This window comes from Schistocerca gregaria, chromosome 5 (genome assembly GCF_023897955.1).
Source record: "Schistocerca gregaria isolate iqSchGreg1 chromosome 5, iqSchGreg1.2, whole genome shotgun sequence".
Taxonomy (NCBI): Eukaryota; Metazoa; Arthropoda; class Insecta; order Orthoptera; family Acrididae; genus Schistocerca; species Schistocerca gregaria.
In genome coordinates, this window is record NC_064924.1 from 94,993,785 (window position 1) to 95,016,025 (window position 22,241).

A 22,241-nucleotide genomic window follows, 5' to 3' on the forward strand; every position below is an offset into this window, starting at 1 on the left:
AGTCATCAAACACCTGACAGGCTGTGCAGTTTCCAAAATGCTTGTGCTGAGCCGTCACAATCTGCCCTTGAAAACTCAGATCGTGCCCATTCCCCATTCTGCACATGGACAGCACTCCAACTGACACAAAACCCATGCGTCTGACTAGCAGTTATTCCTCGCCAGGTGATGCTACTATTACCTGGACTGGTTTATATTGATAAGTCAAAGTTCTGGATGTTCAGTGTGCATGCTGTGTGAACTATTGAAAAGCAGGGCCATTAGGCTTAACTTTGTAGCTACATTCTACAGACTAGTTCTTACAATAACAGTGCAAAGTTTCCTAAGTTTGGTTATTTTTCTCCAGACTCTTAACGTGTGACAAATTTACATTCCTGGTGTGTGCCAATTTGAGGACAACTTCCCCTGTCTTATAGTGACAGCACACTGTCAAAGCATGAAATTACCCTTAGAGATATGTGGCAGACTGAACAGTGGTTCACTCTACTACACTCCAATGAGAATTCAGGCATTCTTTTATGTCCAGTACTGGCTATACCTACAAATTTGCTGTGCTCTAAAAAGTATTGAGAAAGAGGTCTGAAACAAAAAGTCATGAAGGTGTTGCTGAACTTTCGAGCAGTTTATTTATAGTACTGAAGAGAAAGTCATGTTACTAATTTTCCTTTTTTTATACAAAACAAGTTTAAGTTAAACAATTGGACATTTTCTACTTTTTATGCAAATGCAGATCAATGAATATTTACACTCTTACTTTTATACTCTACTACTGTTTGAATTAAATATAAATCATAAAAGTACAAAATTAAACATTTTGAGAAAAAATGTAATCTACAGAAAATATACAAGATATAAAGTACATGCTATGGAATCAAGGTGCACTTGGTGTACCAGGTGAACCTACTACATCAATAACTTCTGAAATTGCCTTCTGTTTCACAGCTGGAGCATCACCTTCAGCACTCTGTGTACGAGATTCTTCAGAGTCTAAAGATATTGCACTTGGTACAGGGAGAGTCTGAAACATATACATCACTTTCACTTAGAAACAACTATATGTCTACCAGATGGAAATAGCTTAATGAATAAGTGTAGCAGCTCTAATTTTTTTTTTACTTTTATGGGACAAGAACTTCATGTCATATTTCATCCGATAATCCAAATGGCGAGAAAGATTCACAAGAAAATAATTCGCAATTAGAATTTGTGCTTGCAGCCTCCACTGGACACTGCCTTTTTGTCATATCACACAGACTTTCAAGTGACAATTCTACAGTGTTAGAAATGGCAGAGTTAACAGTTAAGAAGATTGGGAGGAGAGGGGGAGAAAGAACTTAAAGGCGCGCACATACACACACGCGCGGATGTGTGTGTGTGTGTGTGTGTGTGTGTGTGTGTGTGTGTGTGTGTGTGTGCGCGCGCGCGCGAGTATATACCTATCCTTTTTTCCCCCTAAGGTAAGTCTTTCCGCTCCCGGGATTGGAATGACTCCTTACCCTCTCCCTTAAAACCCACATCCTTCATCTTTCCTTTTCCTTCCCTCTTTCCTGACGAAGCAGCCGCCGGTTGCGAAAGCTCAAATTCTGTGTGTGTGTTTGTGTTTTATTCATTGTGCCTATCTACCGGCGCTTTCCCGCTTGGTAAGTCTTGGAATCTTTGTTTTTAATATACCGGCGGCTGCTTCGTCAGGAAAGAGGGAAGGAAAAGGAAAGGTGAAAGGATGTGGGTTTTAAGGGAGAGGGTAAGGAGTCATTCCAATCCCGGGAGTGGAAAGACTTACCTTAGGGGGAAAAAAGGATAGGTATATACTCGCGCGCACACACACAACATTCCATGTGGGAAAAATATATCTAAAAACAAAGATGATGTGACTTACCAAACGAAAGTGCTGGCAGGTTGATAAGACACACAAACATATACACAAAATTCAAGCTTTCGCAACCAACGGTTGCTTCATCAGGAAAGAGGGAAAGACAAAAGGATGTAGGTTTTAAGGGAGAGGGTAAGGAGTCATTCCAATCCCGGGAGCGGAAAGACTTACCTTGTGTGTGTGTGTGTGTGTGTGTGTGTGTGTGTGTGTGTGTGTGTGTGTGTGTGTGTGTGTGTTTTGGTGTGTTTTTTATTGTGTCGATCTACCAGCATTTTCCCGTTTGGTAAGTCACAGCATCCTTTTTTTAATATTTTTTCCCCATGTGCAATGTTTCTTTCCATTATATATATAGATCAAGAAATTTTAACAGCCAATAAATGCGGATGACTACGATAAATACAAACAAGTACAAAGATTGATACCAGTAAACAACAGCTAGTTGTGGTGTAGAGTCAGTGTTTGCAGTTCATTATTACGTGTTAGAAAAAGGTTCTGGGTTCAATTATGGATCATTTTTATATTTTTACTGACTCAGTTACAATTCTGTATACTAAGTTTTATGTATACTGTTCACATTGCATTGCTCAGTATATTTTTAAGGTCTTGCCAAAGAACACTAGAATAGATGTAAAGATCAAGTTCTTTGGCAAGACCTTAAAAATCACACACATTTAGTTCCTAATAAATTACAATGAACCATGAAATTTTACAGATATTCGATGTTGCGAGCATAATTCATCAGCAGTCAATAGTTAGGCAAAGTGTTTCAACTACTATCAATAGTCTGTAAAAGTAAAGCTTCCAAGATTTTTGAAGAGAAAGTCAAACATTTTGTGTTGTGATTTATCTGAAAGTATGAAATAAAAAATATTAGGGAAATTTTTGGTGCACCTCATTTTCTGTTCATGATTTTGAGCATCATTCAAAGGCACGTAGAATATTTCTCCGATCTACTTATTTCTTTTACACAAATCACTTCATAAAATATTTGACTGATTTCTTTCATTTTTTACTTTCAAATTTTATTCAAAAATTTGGACAAAATCTCATGGTGTAAGTTATAGGGAGTCTTGCTTTTGCTCTGCTCACACATTTACAAAAACACATCAAATATTAATCATGTGATAAAATAGTCATATTTGCGTGCTGTCATTTCCAAAATTCATTGTTTCAATATCTTGAACCTTTTATGAGATACAATGATTTTTACGACCACTTGATTCCTGAAGGAAAGGTTCGGACGTGCTACGAGTGACTTGTCCGCGCATATAACAACCAATATCTCAAGAATGAAGAGAGAGATCATCGGTCTCAACTTTAAATACAATTTACATACAATGGTTATATTTCATATGCAATAATGTATGGCCTTAAATGAACTATACAGAAAGTCTACACAATGTGATTTTACCTCTGCAAATTCTTAAAAATTTCGTGCAGTCATGTACTCAATTTCGTGCAGCACAGTAACAATGACGAATAACAAAAATAAATTAAGACCTTTATCGTTTAAAGATATCAAGCTATAGGTTGCTGAAGAATCGAATTTTTCACCGAATAGTTTTCTTAAAATCGGATGTTAAGTAATTCATAGCTGCCGTCGTGTCCGCTCCACTGCTGTGCCGAGTTGACACATGGCTGTCGCTCTATGTCGTGCATGCTACAGCAACAAGCTTCAAACGTGTTTGAATTCAAACGTCGCCAGTTGCAGCGGGAGACAGGCAGCGACACAGATGTCGCTCACACAGGACACTTCTGTAACTACACCTGCGGTTGTGTTTTATAGCCTGAACCTGTTGCTCGCTTCTGTCGCTCATGTAGGACATGGTCTTAGTGGTCTGCTCATTTCCAAGAAGATCGGGTAAACACTGAGGACAACCCAAAAGCAGATGACCATCAATGCAACAGACTACACATCTCATGCTATTGTTAATGACACTTTGAGAGAGGATTGATGAGAAACATGAGGCAATTGCATACAATGCCAGAATGTCTGTCACTTCAGTTTACAGACTCATACTTGAAAAGTTGAAGAGAGAAAAAGTTGCAGCCTTATTGAATGGAAAGAGAACAGTTTCTGAAAAGGATTGTTGCACTCGATAAAATGTGGATACAAAATTTTGCGCCAGAACTGAAGTCTCAGTCATCGCAATGGAAATGTTTCGACTCTGCATGCCCAAAAAAATTCCAAAGGTGAAACTGATAATGATCTTTTGGTATGACATGAATGGAGTCGTAGCTACAAAGGAAGCACCACAGGGGATGTAACATGCACATACTGGAAAAGGTTTCATGCCTAAAAAGTTGTCAAAGAAGGCCTTACATGTTTGCAGCTGGTGTCCTCATTTTACATGATAATGTGAGTCCGTATATTACCCTACCAGTGAGAGAAATGCTCAAAAGATATGGATTGGAAATATTTCCCCTTCCACCATACAGTTCTGATAAGAGACCACCAGACTTTGATCTGATTCCCAAATTGAAGCAACAAGTCTATGGAAAACATTCTGGTACAACTGTTGAAGATTCCCAAGTAACCAGACAGCTCAACAATGAAGGTGCCCTACCCAGAATACAGAAATAGCCAAAATGTTGGGAAGCTGTCTCAAGCACCAATGGAGATTATGTCGAAGGCCTGTATAGGTATTTTGTTTTGTAAAATAAATGCAGAACTTTTGAAATAACCCACACGATATTTAGCATGGAGCCACAAGATGTGGACAGGATACAAGGTCTCACATACACAGTAAGATTTTACTGTGAAAGTGAAACTGGAACTACAATTGTGACTAACCCCATTTTCTTCAGTCCTTTTGTCTATGATGCTATATGAAGGTTCCCTTGGTTCCTAGCTTTAAATCTTTCATTTTGAATCTAAGTTTTTTATTTATTTAGGAGGCTGTTGATGAGTGGGGAGTTTTCAGTTAGTAAATTCTATTATGTCTACCCCAAAAGTAGGACTCTTGAGTCCTCTCAAGTAAATTCTCCTCTTGATATAAATAAAATCAAAGCTATTTCTGTTGAAAATTTATAGCTATTGAAACAAACTGCACTATACAGTATTATGTGAAGAACATTTTCCTGAAATAAAGGAAAAGGCTTTGTCATCTTGTTGTCACTTCTTTCGAAGAAAGTATTTCTCTTATTTTCTTCTGGCCATTGTCATTTTCAAAAAAGACATAATTTAATGGTTTTGACAAACACAAACTCTGAAATAATAATAATAATAATAATAATAATAATAATGAATCATTTGTGGAGTACTAACCTTTCCTGGATTGAGGGCTTCATACTGATGACGAAGTGTTTGCAGTTCAAATTCACATGTTGCTAGTGCCATTTTTAATTCATACAGAAGAACCATATCACTACGCAATTCATTAAAATGTTGGCAAATGTCTTCTGTTGGCATGGGGTTTAATTCTGCAACATATAACATAATAATACATGTGACAAGAATAGAATATACAAGTGCAAACTGAAAAGTAAGCAGAGAATTTCAAACATTTAGAAATGTGTGTCTTTTGTGGAGGTAGAATAAAAAAAAATGGGAAAATGTGTGTGCTGGGGAAGGCAGGATACATCATATGCGATACTTAATACATAGTACTGTCTTACCAAATATAAGGCTACACATAAACAACACAAATGCAGAAAGGTGTCTCCATTTTTAATAGTGTGTACACTTAGTAAATGAAAAAGCTGAGCTTTGGAGCACTGTATAAGATTGCAGAAGCTATGCCCAAATAGTCTGAAGTTTAATTAGCATATAATTAATGAATTTTATATTTAAATGACATTAGTGTTTCAACCGAATGGAAAAAATAAAAAAAAAAAAGATTCCACCTGGAATTGAACACAGGCCCCGTACAGTGAGAAAACACTCTACCACAGAGTCACACTGCTCACATTTGTATATTCATCTTATTTTAGTATATTAAATGTGACTGGAAAACTTAAAAAGTCCATTTTCTCGAGAATTTTTGACGATTGCATTGAATGGCTTTGAAGGAGGTATTTTTGAGTTTTGAACTTCATGCATCATAAATGTAAAAAAATTACAAAAATCTTGACTGGCATGTGGTACCTTTGCAAAACAAAAAACATTCAACACAAAGTGGTTTGAATAGTGTCAACTTTTAAACAATCAGTTCTTGGGGGCTGACAGCTAACTTACCACACCCTTACTATGGCTGGTCCATTGATGGCTCATAAATTACTAATTTATGAAAGTTCTGAATGAATAATAAGATCAGTACATAAGCAGCAAGTTTGACGAACACTGACCTAATACTTCACACAAAGCATTTTAACTTTTCAGACCACTATCAGCTTTGTACATACTGGCAATATTAGAATCTGTCTGATAGAAATATTAGGATTAGGCAGAATTTAAATTCCCGAATTCAGACAGATTGTAGAAGTAATGGCTAATGAGGTATTATTTTACTTTGTGTTTTAAGTATTTAGGGATTTTCAATTTTCTACCATATGCCCACTGGCAATGTGTTACAGACTTCTGCACTGGAACATAAAACTCCATTCTTAACCCTAGAGGGGGATGCAGTCTATATGGAAATTATTTCTACTTCTAGGAAAGTGACAGTAATCTTTTTCATATTAACCACAAACACTGTTTGGGAGAATGTGTACTGGCATGTAAATGTAAGTCTGCTGCAAGGTGTTTAGTTATCAACTCCACACAATATTCTTACTTTATGCTTCTGCAGAATAAATATTGTTTATCCGCCTCCACTGCAATGCCCCTGAAGATTGCTGCATAGGACAGAATTGAGCAAAAACGTGCAAAATATGCTAACAACACTGTGAGAGAAGACTTTTGAGTGCAAAGCTGCTAAACTGAACTTTTCGGTTAACTTGACCACATGCTGGCACCACCTTAGTTTAACACTCATCTTGATGCCCAAGAACTTCACATACTGGGACTCAGTGTAAGCCCCTTGTTCTCTACTTCTAGTACCTGTAAGTCATATTTATTTGTTTGGAATAGCATAATAAGAGTTTTGCAATATTAAGGATTAAAATATTGGCTATGAACCAGTTGTAAGATTGTTCCATTATCCTCCTGGCTGTGTCTGATATGAATTTGTATGGACCTTTGATCAATATACTTGTGTCATCAGTGAACATTCCAGTTTTTTATGAGTCCTCCATTGTCTTTTATAAATTATTTACGTAGATCAAGAACAGGAGCAGGCCAAGCACTGAACCTTGCAACACACCATATTTAATGTTTCACCAATTTGAATTCAATCGTGTTCCTATTACATCTGATGTGACCCTTGCTTTTCTATTGATAGTTTATGACTCCATTCACAGAAGGGAAAGACCTTTAATGCTATACTATTTGCATTTCCCTATCAGAATTCTATCATCTACACTATGGGTTCCCAGACAGTGGTACTTGCACCACTGGTGGTATGCAAGGATATTGCAGGTAGTATGCATACAAGTAAACAAAAAACATATTGAAATAAGTAAAATTATTAATTTACATAACCTTATTTCTAAACTTAAAATGATTGTGAGAAAACTGACTGATAAAATTAGTATATGTGTAATGTTAAACAAAATGAATTTCCCGCAAAATGTTTGTTTCGAACTGTTGCCTCCCCACCCTTCCCTTCATTAGTCAACACTGCCTTTGCTGGGAATAATTCATCTTGTTTTGACAGTCTTGTTGATTGTTTTTTGGAAGTTTTTGTGCTGCTTCTAACTTATGCAATGTACAAATGTGTGACACTGCAGTAGTCATAACACAGTGCACAATTTCTCATTGTTATTGTCACGCTGTTGGGCGTTACATTAAGTGGCAGTGTGGTATGAAGAAAACATGTGTCTGGGATTTGACTGTATTACAAAGCTAATTTTTTACTACTATAATTGTGATGAGAAGTTTAACTTGATTATGAAACTTATACATGACAGTGTTTTAAGTTAACCATGAAGTGATTTTTAAGCCAGAAAGCTGCTTCTTCCTCCAAGGAACTAGTTAAAAAAACCTAAACCAATGCTGTTATATCTCCCACAGGGTGATGCTTGCTAAGAAATAACAAGGCACAGGTAAACAAGAACAAGTTCAAATGGCTCTGAGCACTATGGGACTTAACTTCTAAGATCACACTCAACCCTCCGTCATTAGGACTTATCAATCAGTAGCATAGTCTTCCCGCCCCAGTATGTGTATTCACTGTGTGTCTGAGAAGTTGTATTATTTTTTTATTGAGAAGAGTTTCCCTTTGTTATTGAATCTCTCTGCTGTGATCGTTATAAACACTTGTTCTTGGCCGGCCGGGTAGCCGTGCGGTTCAAGGCGCTACAGTCTGGAGCCGAGCGATCGCTACGGTCGCAGGTTCGAATCCTGCCTCGGGCGTGGATGTGTGTGCTGTCCTTAGGTTAGTTAGTTATAATTAGTTCTAAGTTCTAGGCGACTGATGACCTCAGAAGTTAAGTCACATAGTGCTCACAGCCATTTGAACCATTTGAATTTTACTCAATATTTATTGCAAATAATACTGACAGTCTGAAACAGGTATTGGCAGTTTGTGCACTATACTGAAGGAGACTTCAGAGCTTTAAAAATATTGATCCTAGCACAATATATTGCAAGATGGTATTGGGCGATACCTAGTTGTTCCTGTCGAGACTTTGTGATTTGCGGACATGTAAATGACTGAAATAGCAATGCTATATGTGTATGACAGAGGAAAGACAGATGAAAGGAATTAATTGTTAAGATGCATTCAGAGGAATTGTTTGATTACACATTCAAGATACTTATTCAGTAATTAGCTGTAGAAATATTTGTCAAAAGAGACCGAGAGATGAGTACACAAAGCAGATTCAGAAGGATGTAGGTTGCAGTAGGTACTGGGAGATGAAGAAGCTAGCACAGGACAGAGTAGCATGGAGAGCTGCATCCAACCAGTCTCAGGAGTGAAGACAACAACAACAACAACAAGGTACGTACTGGCCAGCAATTCTGTCTCATAATTTATTAGTTATCTCAATTGAATTTGCTTCTGATAAAATTGATATTATAAATCAAAATGTACTGCCCCTTGCAATGAATTACTTTAATTTCTATGCAGAAAAGTATTGTGAAAATACTACATTGCATTAAAACAATTTTCTCAGACATTTAAATTTTACTATTCCTGCACTATGATGAGAAGAGACATCACCTCACTAGCATGCATTATGCGACATCACGATAAACAGGTTAACATTACAGTTTCTGGAACAGCCAGTAAACAAAATGCTTGTTTGTACTACATCTAATGTTACAATACCAATGTGAAGTTCATGAAGCAGCTGCTCAATAGCTTTAGTTTTCTTCTGGCCAATGTTTGCTGGTAGTTTCATACGCTGGGAGCGCAAAGACACACCACTACCCTTGTAATCAGGGAATTTTATTCCTGCAGTTTCCACCATCTGTAACATACATCAGAGAATAATTCCAAAAGCACTATTTTTGCAACATATGTATGAACGCTCTTATATTGTGCACTTACATTAGCATCTAGCCTCGGCCTCATTTGATGAGTCAGCTTTTTTTTTGTTATTTTCTTTTCTGTTCGCCGGACATCAGACTGGCTGTCAGCGGCTGTTATTAATTTTTGAAGATCTTGTTGTTTCTTTTCTCTTTCCTTCTTTCTTGCTTCAATCTTCCGCAGTTCATTCAAAAGAGTTTGTTCCTCCTCTATCTGCACATGTACAAAAAAAGACTGTACAGTGATGAAACTAATGATCTTTAAATTTCCATGAAAACACTCAACAGACAATACCTTACAAAGTGTACTATCTAATAAGCAAAATTTTTCATGTCAAATTACCACATTTTACTATTTATATATTTACTCCTATTTATAAATGACCTGCCACCTAGGGAAAGACAGGCCAGGTTTAATTCTACTTCAAATTGAGCAATGGAAAATCCAGGATGCTACTTACCATATAGCGGAGATGCAAAGTCGCGATAGGCACAATAAAAAGATTCACACAATCACAGCTTTCGGCTATTAAGGCCTTTGTCAGCAGTAGACACACATACATATACACACACACACACACACACACACACACACACACACACACACACACACGCGCGCGCGCAAACACAACTTGCACACACGTCTGCAGTCCCAGAGAGCTGAAACAACACTGTGAGTAGCAGCACCAGTGCATGATGGAAGTGGGGGTAAGGAGGAGGCTGGGTCAGGGAGGGGGAGGGATAGTATGGTGGTTAGTGGCGGACAGTGGAGTGTTGCAGTTTAGACAGGTAGGAGAGAAGGTGAGGAGAGAAATAAAAAGAAATTAAAAGACTGGGTGTGGTGGTGAAATGACGGCTGTGTAGTGCTGGAATGGGAACAGGGAGGGGGCTGGATGGGTAAGGACAGTGACTAAGGAAGGCTGAGGCCAGGAGGGTTATGGGAACGTAGGATGTATTGCAAGGAAAGTTCCCACCTGCGCAATTCAGAAAAGCTGGTGTTGGTGGGAAGGGTCCATATGGCACAGGCTGTGAAGCAGTCCACTTGTTTTTTGGTCACAGTTTATTGGTGGCCGTTCATGTGGACAGACAACCTGTTGTTTGTCATGCCTACATAGAATGGAACACAGTGGTTGCAGCTTAGCTTATAAATCACATGACTGGTTTCACAGGTAGCCCTGCCTTTGATGGGATAGGTGATGTTAGTGATTGGACTGGAGTAGGTGGTGGTAGGAGGATGTATAGAACAGGTCTTGCATCTAGGCCTTTTACAGGGGTATGAGCGATGAGGTAAGGGATTGGGAGCAGGGGTTGTGTAAGGATGGATGAGTATATTTCCAGAATGAGATTTTCACTCTGCAGCGGAGTGTGCGCTGATATGAAACTTCCTGGCAGATTAAAACTGTGTGCCCGACCGAGACTCGAACTCGGGACCTTTGCCTTTCGCGGGCAACTGCTCTACCATCTGAGCTACCGAAGCACGACTCACACCCGGTCCTCACAGCTTTACTTCTGCCAGTATCTCGTCTCCTATTTCCCAAACTTTACTGAAGTTCTTCTGCGAAACTTGCAGAACTAGCACTTCTAAAAGAAAGGATACTGCAGAGACATGGCTTAGCCACAGCCTGGGGGATGTTTCCAGAATGAGATTTTCTTTCAGGAGTGCTAGTTCTGCAAGTTTCACAGGAGAACTTCGGTAAAGTTTGGAAGGTAGGAGACAAGATACTGGCAGAAGTAAAGCTGTGAGGACCGGGCGTGAGTCGTGCTTCGGTAGCTCAGATGGTAGAGCACTTGCCCGCGAAAGGCAAAGGTCCCGAGTTCGAGTCTCGGTTGGGCACACATTTTTAATCTGCCAGGAAGTTTCAGATGAGAATATTGTTTAGCTTCGGTGGACAGCAGAATACCGTGGTAGGAGGGGTGGGAAGGATAGTGGGTAGAACATTTCTCATTTCAGGGCACAATGAGTGGTAATCAAAAACCTGGCTGAGAATGTAATTCAGTTGCTCCAGTCCCAGATGGTACTGAGTTACGAGGGGAATGCTCCTCTGTGGCCAGACAGTAGGACTTTGGAAGATGGTTGGGGACTGGAAAGATAAACCATGGGAGATTTGTTTTTGTACAAGATTGGGAGGATAATTACGGTCAATCACCTCAATGACTGCTTCACAGCCTGTTCCATATGGGTCCTTCCCACCAACACCAGCTTTTCTGAATTGTGCGGGTGGGAAATTTCCCTGCAATACATCCTATGTTCCCGTAACCCTCCTGGCGTCAACCTTCGTTAGTCACTGTCCTCATCCATCCAGCCCTCTCCCTGTTCCCATTCCGGCACTACAGAGCCATCATTTCACCACCACACCCAGTCTTTTAATTTCTTTTTATTTCTCTCTTTTCTGCTACATAACCCCCCCCCCCCCCTCCCCCTGCACCTTCTCTCCTGCCCTCCGCCTAAAGTGCAACACTCTTCTGTCCACCACTCCAATCATGCTATCCCTCCCCCTCCCCGACCCAGCCTCCTCCTTACCCCCACCCAGTCGCCACTCCCATCATGCACTGGTGCCGCTGCTTGCACTGTAGTTCAGCCCTCTGAGACTGCAGATGTGTGTGCAAGTTGTGTGTGTGTGTGTGTGTGTGTGTGTGTGTGTGTGTGTGTGTGTGTGTGTGTGTGTGTGTGTATGTGTGTCTACTGCTGACAAAGGCCTTAATGGGCGAAAGCTATGATTGTGTGAATCTTTTTATTGTACGTATCGTGACTCAGCATCCCTACTTCGAATTGAATGTTTATTGGTTAATAACATGAAAGTAATTAGCCAAGTGCATCATTCAATCTTATGAAATTTGTTGTGTTTATGCTCTGCAACATTAACATTACTGAATTAAATGGAATAACATTAACTCATGCTGGAAAATATAACAGAAAAGAATTTCCCATTACCTAAGACAACACTGGAAAGGCCTTGGGAAAATTTCAAGCCCTACACTCCTGCTTTGATGTCCTAAACTAAGCCTAAAGTTAATGATTCAATGCTTTTTGCCTAATGCTAATAATGTAATACAACAATATTATGAAAACAATAGCTGCTACTCACCATATAGTGATTTTGAGTTGCAGATAGGCACAACAACTCACACACATGACCACAGTCTCTAGCTGCTGATGCCAAGTATAATGTAATACAATTACCCCAAATTTCCGTCTACAGTATTTTTACCTAGTTGTTACAGATATTATATTAGTAATATTGGCTAAAATCTGATCACAATCTAGACCAGGCTGAGCAAATGCGAATATTGAGAGGTATGGGTGCAAGCAGAGGCTCATCCGCACTCTGTCAGCACAAGTTGTTCTCCACCTTGCTACTCATTCCAGTTCTGGCATTTTAAATAGACATAAGCTCAGCAGTACAGATTGTTGACCTTGTCTTGTCAGCACTGTCTATGTTGAGATCTAGTATGAGGTAATAAGACACAACTAGTGAGTTGAAAATGGTCTAAGAGAAGTTATGATCCTTGAAATGAAAATCTAATGAATCTTTTTGATGTTTGAACCTACAGTGAGAAAAAAATTACTTTTTTATTGAAACAGAGGGGACCTCAGTGATTGCTTTTTGATGTAATGTTGGTGTTGAAGAAGTATAATGTGATATGACATTTCCAATTGCTTCATGAGACATTAGCTATCAATTAGAATACTGAGCAAAGAAAGCAAAACTGCACAAAAATAAAGAATTAAGCATGTTCTTGTAACAAATTTACATGAAGAAAATAATTTAATACAGAAATGAAACAGAACTGCCTCATAGCTCTTAAAAGAGCAAAAACAGCACTTTCTTTCAGCAATGGATAATTTCTGAAAGAATATTTTGTGAATACTGCAAAAATTTTATGTACAGCTGAAATCATTCTTCTCAAAGTATTTCTTCTGCCAATGTGAAGCATTTGCAGATGTACTGAAAAAACTGTGAGCGACATGGAAGTGCAGTTCAAATACAGATAAAGATTGGGTTATTTTCTCCTCAGCTTTGGACAAAAGCAATGTTAGAATTGATGCTACTCAGATTGCCATTTTCATGAGTGGTGTTGACACTGATTTCAATGTTGTGGGGGGAACTCCTTGATCTGATCCCAATGCACGACAACTGTGGCTGACAATAAATGTTCTTGCTTAGAAAGCAATATTGTTGTTGTGAAAATTTTCCTTGATTGCAACAGATGGAGTTGTCGCATTGACTGGTCGCAAGTCTGGGGTTAATGAGAAAGTTAGAAACTTTCAGAAAGTTTGTGGGTGCACTTTCTAAAGGTGAAGGAATCTCTTCCATATGATGGAGAAAACTTTCATACTGCAGACAATTTGGGAATTTACAACAAAAATTTCCTCATGAACAGGTGCTGCAATTGTTTAAAATAACTGCTCAGTTCAACAATATGCTTGGAATCACACACCTGTATGAGAGTGGTTTCTCAGTAATTGGTCCACTTACTTAGAGTCACTATCCTTGCAGAGCTGAGACAAAGCTTTGGTCCTATGGACATCAATATGGGTCCTTACTAGGAAAACTTCCAATTTTATTCACTTAACAACCGAGTCGCTAATCCAGTAAATTTTCTAGCTGTAGCTGACTCCAAAGTGGATAATATTTTTGGGACATACTCTTCCATGCTTTTGGATTTATATTTCATGAAACAGCAAACCCTCTTGCTCCAGAACGAGTCATGCAACTTCCATCGAATGTTTTCCTGCCCTGTCTTCCATCTTGGTGCACATGAACATCAGTCTACCACCACTCACTGTTGCAGCTCATATGGATCATACACCACCTACATTTTTCTCTCCTGGCAATCACTGCAGGGCAGGGGGTAATAATAATCATAATAATGAAAGAACACAAGCTTGTCTCAGGCACAACAACAACATTAATATTCAGCACATACAAGGAAATAACGTGATGCAGACAAATGTCTTTTCTGCAAAATGTAAAATAGCATGTTAACATTAAAAGTTGAGGTATGCAACATTACATCCCAATGAGATACAATGGAAATATTATGTATTATCTCTCTCAGAATGAGTATAAAAAAGAAGGTAATTGTTGAAGGAGGTTATTCACTGCCAAGTTATAGATAAAAAGCACAGTTGTTATAACAAAAGTGGATGCTGAGCAGCACTTCTGACACACCTCATAGGCTTCAGGGAATGTTATACAATTTTTGTAACACACAATTTCAATTCAATGTTATAGCACTATACTGGGTCCAGACCAGATCTGGAAGAACCTACAATATTATTGTACCAGATGTATTGTTGTGCAACAGACTACCAGATCTCACTAGGAACTCCTAGTTACTTCCTATGATCTTGCCACTGTGTAAGGAGATAAAAGCTGGTGATGAGGTGTTCCAGCTCTGCCACAATACATCAGTTGCAGGTATGGCTGTCAACTAATAATCAAACATCTTGTCTCAATGAATTAACACATCTTGTCTCACTCGGCGCATCTCCCTGCCTCACGAACCAAACACCTGTCGTCCTGCCAGCTGCTGTGGATAGTGACTTGTTTTGCTCGGCTGCTGATGGACAGAGTTTCCAGAGACGCAGTCACGTAACCAGCAGCTGTTACATGTTGAGCCACGCTCCCCTCCACTGCTGAAGCCTGGCAGCCACCACTGGTTGAGCCGTGCTTCCTTCGGCTGTCACTTCCCTATGTCCCACAGGTTTCATCGTCCTCAAGGCCATCACTGGCAGCTTGTCCACCTTCAGTCAAAAGCAGGCAATGTGATCCCACATGCATCGCCTCATCTGCGGCCACTGTCCTGTACGACCGGCACTGTACAGACACATAAGCTGGTGAAGCGGTTGTTGCAGCAACCCCAGCATCTTCATCAGGCAGCCTACATCTGGACGTGGCTGCTGCTGTGTCCTCCTGGCTGAGCCAGTCAACATCATGGTGACTCCAGCAGTCATGTTTGTCAAGTCAACCTCATGGCAGCTGCAGACATCTGATCAATGTCCCAATGGTCCATCTGGTTTTGGCTGAGCCCACTGGTGTCCCAGTTGATGTCCCACTGGCCTACTGGCATCTAGCCACGCCACCAGTGTCTCGATGTATGCCCTGCTCTGTGCTGACATCCTGTCAGTACCTTCACATCTCCAGCAGCCACTGATGGCTGAGCTCCTTGCTCCCACTGGCTGCTACTGACCCTTCAAATACTTAAATGGCTCACAGGCATTACTGTGTTTCAGGTGGTCGGTGTTGGTCGAGCTAGTCTCCCATTGGCCGCCGATGGCCTGCCAATGCTGTCTCTCTGTTTCCCGCGTCACAGGACGCCGTTCAGTCCATTCTAGCATTCTTCTGTGTCTCTTCGGCACTTCCACACCCAGCACCTGTCGTCCGCCTTGTGAAGTAAATTGTGTTTCCAGCTCATGCTTCTTTTCTGGATGCATGGATGTCATGCTATTCTTATTTTCAATGGTGCTTGTTCTTGGTGTTGCCCCTGACATGCTCCTCTGTTCATCATAGCATGTACTTTTTTGCAAGCCCTCATTACTAGATGGCTGTCGCCATCACCATCAATCTAGCCTTCACTTCCTGCAGGAACTAACAATCTTCTGGCCCATCCTTTCCTTATCACCCATTTTGGTGCTCCTAATGCCCCGTTTGCCTAGGTTCGCGTCTCTGACTACTTCTCTCCTTCTTCATCTTTCGTTTTGGCCAAGATGGCTCTGCTATCTCGGCCCTGCCATCTCCTCCTGAGGAGGTGGGCTATTGTAGCTGGCCATTAAACAGGCCACTACAACCACCAACATTACCTCACATCCTGTGGGTTGTCTCATAATTGAGCCACATGTATTTCCTTGTTAGAAGCACTAGTTTCACGCTAAACTGCGCACACACAGCCTATAGTGGCATGCGATTGCGAAACAACTTTTTCATCCAGTACACACTGTCTGTAGCACCACTGCATCAATCACATAATTATGCAAATATCAACCTGCCTGCCTTTATAACTCATAATGAGGCCACTACCAGGCAGTAGATTCTCCAGCTCTGGGCAATTATGCTGGGCAATTATGCTCGCCACTTTTTGACCATCAGTCAGATTTTCACCATCTGTCTCACTGGCTCATCCATATCATGGGCCACTGCTGGTCAAGCTGTTACTTCCATCAGTCCCCAAGAGCTGATGACATCATTGCCAGCTCACTAGCTCCTAAGACTGCGCACTCCATTGGTATCCTGACGTCTCAGGTCATACCGACGCTTAAGAGTTACCTCCCAGCTGCCACCACTACTTTCACAGGGCTGTCAGCCCCACTGCGCCCCAGTTTGTCACTGCTGATTGAGCACTGCCTCACCAGTGACTGCCAGTACCTGTCACGGCCTTGATGGCTCTTTGGGCTATAGACACTGCCTGTCTCACTATGTGCCTGCACACCCCTCTTGCCACAGCATCAATTGCCCTCATCAGGCCGCTCACACAGTTAGTCTCATTGCAGCACCAATCACCAAGCAGCTGCTGTGCCTTGCCGAGCATCACCAGGCATCAGTTGTGCACACATCAGAGCACTACATTGTGTTTGTCACAGCTCCGGTAAAGCCTTCAGTCTGTGATACCAGATGATATGTATTGTTAACCACTGTGCAATAAACTCTTGCAAATGTTACTGGGAATTGCTGTTTACTTCCTGTATCCTTGTCACCTTGCAAGGACATAAAAGGAGAGAGTAAACCAACTGTCCCTTTCAAACAAGTGATCCTGGCAATTGCTCTCTCCAATTTACATAATAATCTGGATAATAAAATGTATTGTTAAAAAGTGTACTTACTGTGACACTCTATCAAACATAACAAAGTGAACAAATTAAATCTGAATGGCACAATGAGTATTTAAACTTCTGGCCTACAAAATATGTGTCCAGTGTCTTTTTGGTTATTCCATATGCACCTGTGATGAATACGATATAACGAAAACTAGCATATAAAATGCTACATACTGTATCCTCTTTCTCATTTCTGTTTTAATTCTCTATTTAACTGAACCAATTCTTGCTGTGTCAAATTGTGTAACTGTAGGTCCCACTATTTTTGATAGTATATTTCAGTCTTTCAGTTATCATTTTCCATTCTGCCTCTTTTAGACCATCCTGAAATATACAATATGGTTGGTCTTACTATGGTACTTCATTGTCTAAGATTAAATAACGCTGATTTTATTTTGTACATGCTGCTCTGACAGAGTTGAGAAACTTTTCCACATTTTGTGCATATGTGGTTTATTGCATGATACCTACTAACGATAGAGCTATCTATTCAGGGAAATTGAGAAGAATGCCTATCAGATTTCGGTCAACGAATCTCGTTTTGATAACTGTGATCCCCTATCCTGCTACTTTAGCTGCTACGTAGTTGAGAGAGAAGAGTAGGCAAATAGCTTCTTTCACACTCAATGCATTCTCTTTCAGAGCATACATTCTATCACCTCTGTGGTCTGACTGTATTCACACACTGTCCAATGCCTCGTTTGTATGGCTACCCATCACTTAACGTCTCATGTCAATAGAGACTATTTGTCTCTATTCATTACAGTGTTTGCTCACAAACTGAAAAACACATTTCTATCAACTGCAGAATACAATTAAGATGCCTAATATGAGCAGGCAAAACATGTTTAATTAAGGAACCACCCCACAATGACAAAAATGATTTTTGCAGAGCCAGCTACTTGTTAAAAGATATCCCACAGTGTATAGAAAAAGCAAGAAAATTATGACAAAATACAGAATAAATAAAAAATGGTTACAAGTGCCATGGCTTCTCATACTTCTGCATTATCTGTTAGGAAGCAGCATTCACAATGGTAAACAATTGAGAAACGAGCCTTCATACTGCTGCTGAGTGAACTCACTGAGCCTCACTCAAAGCACTCAACTTTAATTTCCTAACACCCTCACTTCAACTGTGAAGTTAATAATATGTAAATGTGACTGGAAAGTCAATATGTTGTTACAGAACATACAGATTATTTATAATTCTTCTAAGACATAATTTTACCTGTTCAGGTGTTCTTTCAAAAAGCCGCCGCAACTGTTCCTTCCTTCGCCGTTCATGGTCTGCATCAAACACGTAAACTTTTGCTTCTGCACTTGAACTGGCCCGCACCTGAATGAGTAGTATAGGTAAGAACATATAAATCTGTTAACTCTACAGAAGAAACACATTATAATTTCAAAATGAAGAATCATGAACAATGAACATACCCTGGTAAGAATTGCACAGACTTCATAGTAGCGCTCTTTTAGATCTTCAACACTTCTATCACCGAAGCGAGTGCGATCCCAGCGGTCTTTCATCACAATAAACCTTAAATCAAATCGCCTACATAAATCAAATAGGTGGTCAGTTTCCTGTCGGCTCCATGATTCATTATGTAAATAGTGTAGGTACTCTGAATCCGTGTACGTTGGAACAGGAACTTTCTAGAAAAGGAAACACTAAAGAAATTCACAGTAAATCAGAAAGTGCATGACTTTTGTATAAAACAACAAAGCAATAGTCAAGTTATAAGGTAGAATGAAGCTCTAGCTCACAGATGATGTGAAGGCTATCATAAGGCATTGTGCTAGATTAAAGATGTGTGCTGGACTAGGGACTTTACTCTAGCCTTGGTCATTATCACTCTTACCAAATGAACCATCCAAGCACATTTCACAACTAGTTCAGAGCATCAATCTCACAGTTCGTCTCTTGTGCTCTTCCAAACAGCTACCACATGAGGCCACGATCGAGGAGTGGATCACAATAGGCATCATATTTTTATGTCAAGAAGTACTGTCTATGTTACCCACTCAAATCAATTAAATTAGTTCACTAACATAGTTGTCACAATCTTATTCATCTAATACAACTTTACATGTGACCCAGACCAGGTTTTGGACACTTATTTACTGTTTATTGGGTACTATCACCTTAAGAAGTGGGACTATCTGAACACATGTCCAGGACCAACGTAAACTTCCACTGTCACTGGAGTTGCACACAAATCATAAGTGACATCGAAAGTTTGAGTCATGCTTGGAGGCATGTTTGGATGGTGTACCAGGTGAAAGGACTGCTTGCAATAGGCATTCTTCTTATCCCTGCCTTGAAGCTTCAAGTTGCAAACAGGTACAGTTAAATGACAGATGATATGTAGCAGTAAGGCAACCAACATTTGATCATGGTTTTAGGGGAGATGACCAACAACTGAACAAGATTTTAAGGGAGATTTAGTGTTAGTCGTAATAAACTTCCACTGCACAACTATGTCAAATTATCTTGGAATTGGTGGCAATGGAGATAAAAATAAAAATAATAATAATAATAATAAAAATCCTGCCATATTTTGTTTACTTTGACTCTACATGTCATATGGTATCATATTCTGGAGTATCTCGGTAAACCGAGAGAAAGCTTTTAGAGTGCAAAAGCATGTAATTAGACTCACATGTGGTATACATTAAGAAATGACTATAACACTCAAGTGTTTAAAACATGTTTCTTATTTTATATTTTCTAACAAGTACCTTCTAGATGCCTACACTATGTCATTCTTTCTCCACTCCTCGCATTCCCTTGGGCCAAACCGTCTTCTTTCTGTAGCAGCCAAAAACAGATCATGTCTGTCATGTAAACCAGTCCTACCTGTTACCGAATAAGACTCTATAGCTGAGCAATTTTGCTGGATCATCACCCGAAAGTGCTGTAGTAGGACTTATTAAAATAAATAGCCAGACACTTCTTTTTAAGTTCAGAAGTTTACCAGTCTTTTATCATGTCTTTAAGATCCTACCAGTGATGACCAGGTCACTTACAGTCTCTAATGTTTACAAATAGGTAGTTATTTTGGACATGCACGGAGCATAATAGTTCTTATTTCTTCAAAACTAAAATTTCACACAATACAGATGGAGTGAACAGTTCGCTCTACTTTGGCTATAACTAACACTGGAAGTTATGACCAGGTGAAATCTCTAACAAACAATATCTTTTAAACTAATTAGGTTTTGATTATTAGAAACAAAGATGAAAACTAGCCTCTTTAATTTGAAATTGGTCTTTCTTTCTGAATTTACCTGTTAACTCATAAGATTTTCCCTATGAATAAATGTACAAAATTTTATAACTGCAGTAACTTTTGATGGCCATTATTTCTGATGAAACTAACTAGCTCATTGCAATCAGGCCAACAAAATGAATGATCTGAATAATAAAGTTCTGTGGGGTGAGTTTGTTTCTACCATTCTGATGGTTTAACGATATGTGCTTAATGTAGGAACTTTAACATTGTAATTTTGAAAAGAAAATTAGCAAGTATTTCATACAGACCTTAATACATGAAAACAGGAGAGCATGCAAAGCAGGACAGTGGTCTCTCATATGTCAATAACCATACTGATAGTCACACAAAACTATTCGAGGTGAGTCATTCAGGGAACTTGAAAATGGTTTACATGGCTCTGAGCTCTATGGGACTTAACATCTGAGGTCATCAGTCCCCTAGAACTTAGAACTACTTAAACTTAACTAACCTAAGGACATCACACACATCCATGACCCCGGTCACGTGGTTCCAGAGTGAAGCGCCTGGAACCGCTCGACCACAGCGGCCAGCCAGGGAACTTGAACTATCAATAGTAGTTCATGGGATTAATACTTGCAGCAGTGATTATTGACAAAATACATGGAAGAAACTGGTGGTCAGCAATGAAGCTGGCAGGATTATGAAAATATTGCTATTATACAGGAGATCCTGGGAAATATGGGAGAGCTGCTCACCTTACATCCCAGATAAAACCTCTAGAAGAATAGACATTGGAGCACAGCGTAACACTATCAATGACAACTTCAGAAAGCACTGCTTTCCTCTACAGTGTGCGTCCACTGCTCTGAATGTAACTTCCAATGTTACTGGAAGAGATCTCCTTGTCATATGTTTAGTGGGCTAAGTTATGAATGACTGCACACCAATACACTCATGTGTTTCGTATTTGGCCATTCCTTACTATTGAATGTAAGGAGGTATGTGGATTGGATTTGATTGTGGCAGGTTGGGGTTGGGTGGGGACAGGTCCTTACTGTACTGATTAGCAGCTATTTGTTGACTCTGTTGGTTCCTTCTGTGGGGGGACAGTTGAATACCAGCATTTACTGTATCTCATAAAACTAGAACACACTATAGCATACATTCGTGACAAAGCCGTCTTGCTGGAAGCAACAACAACTGTTTTTCATGAAATTTGTTCTCTTTCTGTTACACAGGTCAGTGTAAGGTGCACAAGACCTAGGTTATTTATAAGTCATGTCGCTGGTGGGGTTAATACTTTGAGTACATTCAAGGTTTTTTTTTTTTTGGTTGGGGGGGGGGGGGGGGGGATGTAATATTCAGACCAAAAACAGAGCCCATTCTATGGATACTGACATGATAAGAGTCCAGAAATAAGGATCACTTCTCTCTCAACTTAAGTCATGTTGCTCAAATGAAAAAGTACTAATAGGAATACAACAAAACTGTTTCCCCATAGAAAATTGAAAATATATTTGGCAAACGAATCAGGCCAACACTATTGAAATTTCTTGAAATTTTATGAGCAACAATAAATACAGGGTACAAATTTAATCAACAAAAACCCAACATACTCATAGTAGCACAATTATTTTCAATGAAATTATTAAAGCAAATTAATACCGAGTGCTGATAAAATTTTACAAATTCAAATTTTCTCTTGCAACACCAATACACATAATCCAATCTCAAACATGTTTTCTAGAGCATTAACACATTTGTTTTGATTGAAACAACAAAACCAAATTTGTTTCCCTATCA

At 39.6% G+C, this 22,241-nt stretch overlaps 1 protein-coding gene across 2 annotated transcripts in view; it reads right to left on the minus strand.

Moving 5' to 3' along the window:
* Window positions 1-599: 599 nt before the first annotated feature.
* The window catches only part of LOC126272254 (DNA methyltransferase 1-associated protein 1-like), a 78,254-nt gene continuing 56,612 nt past the window's right edge, over window positions 600-22,241 (minus strand). For both annotated transcript variants that reach the window (XM_049974968.1, XM_049974969.1), the window contains exons 4-9: window positions 18,637-18,855; window positions 18,431-18,538; window positions 9,406-9,597; window positions 9,184-9,325; window positions 5,139-5,293; window positions 600-1,018 (exon numbers count right to left, since the gene is read on the minus strand). In XM_049974968.1, the coding sequence (XP_049830925.1) occupies window positions 872-1,018; window positions 5,139-5,293; window positions 9,184-9,325; window positions 9,406-9,597; window positions 18,431-18,538; window positions 18,637-18,855 (963 nt within the window). In that variant the 3' untranslated portion in view covers window positions 600-871. The remainder of the gene's footprint in view (window positions 1,019-5,138; window positions 5,294-9,183; window positions 9,326-9,405; window positions 9,598-18,430; window positions 18,539-18,636; window positions 18,856-22,241) is intronic.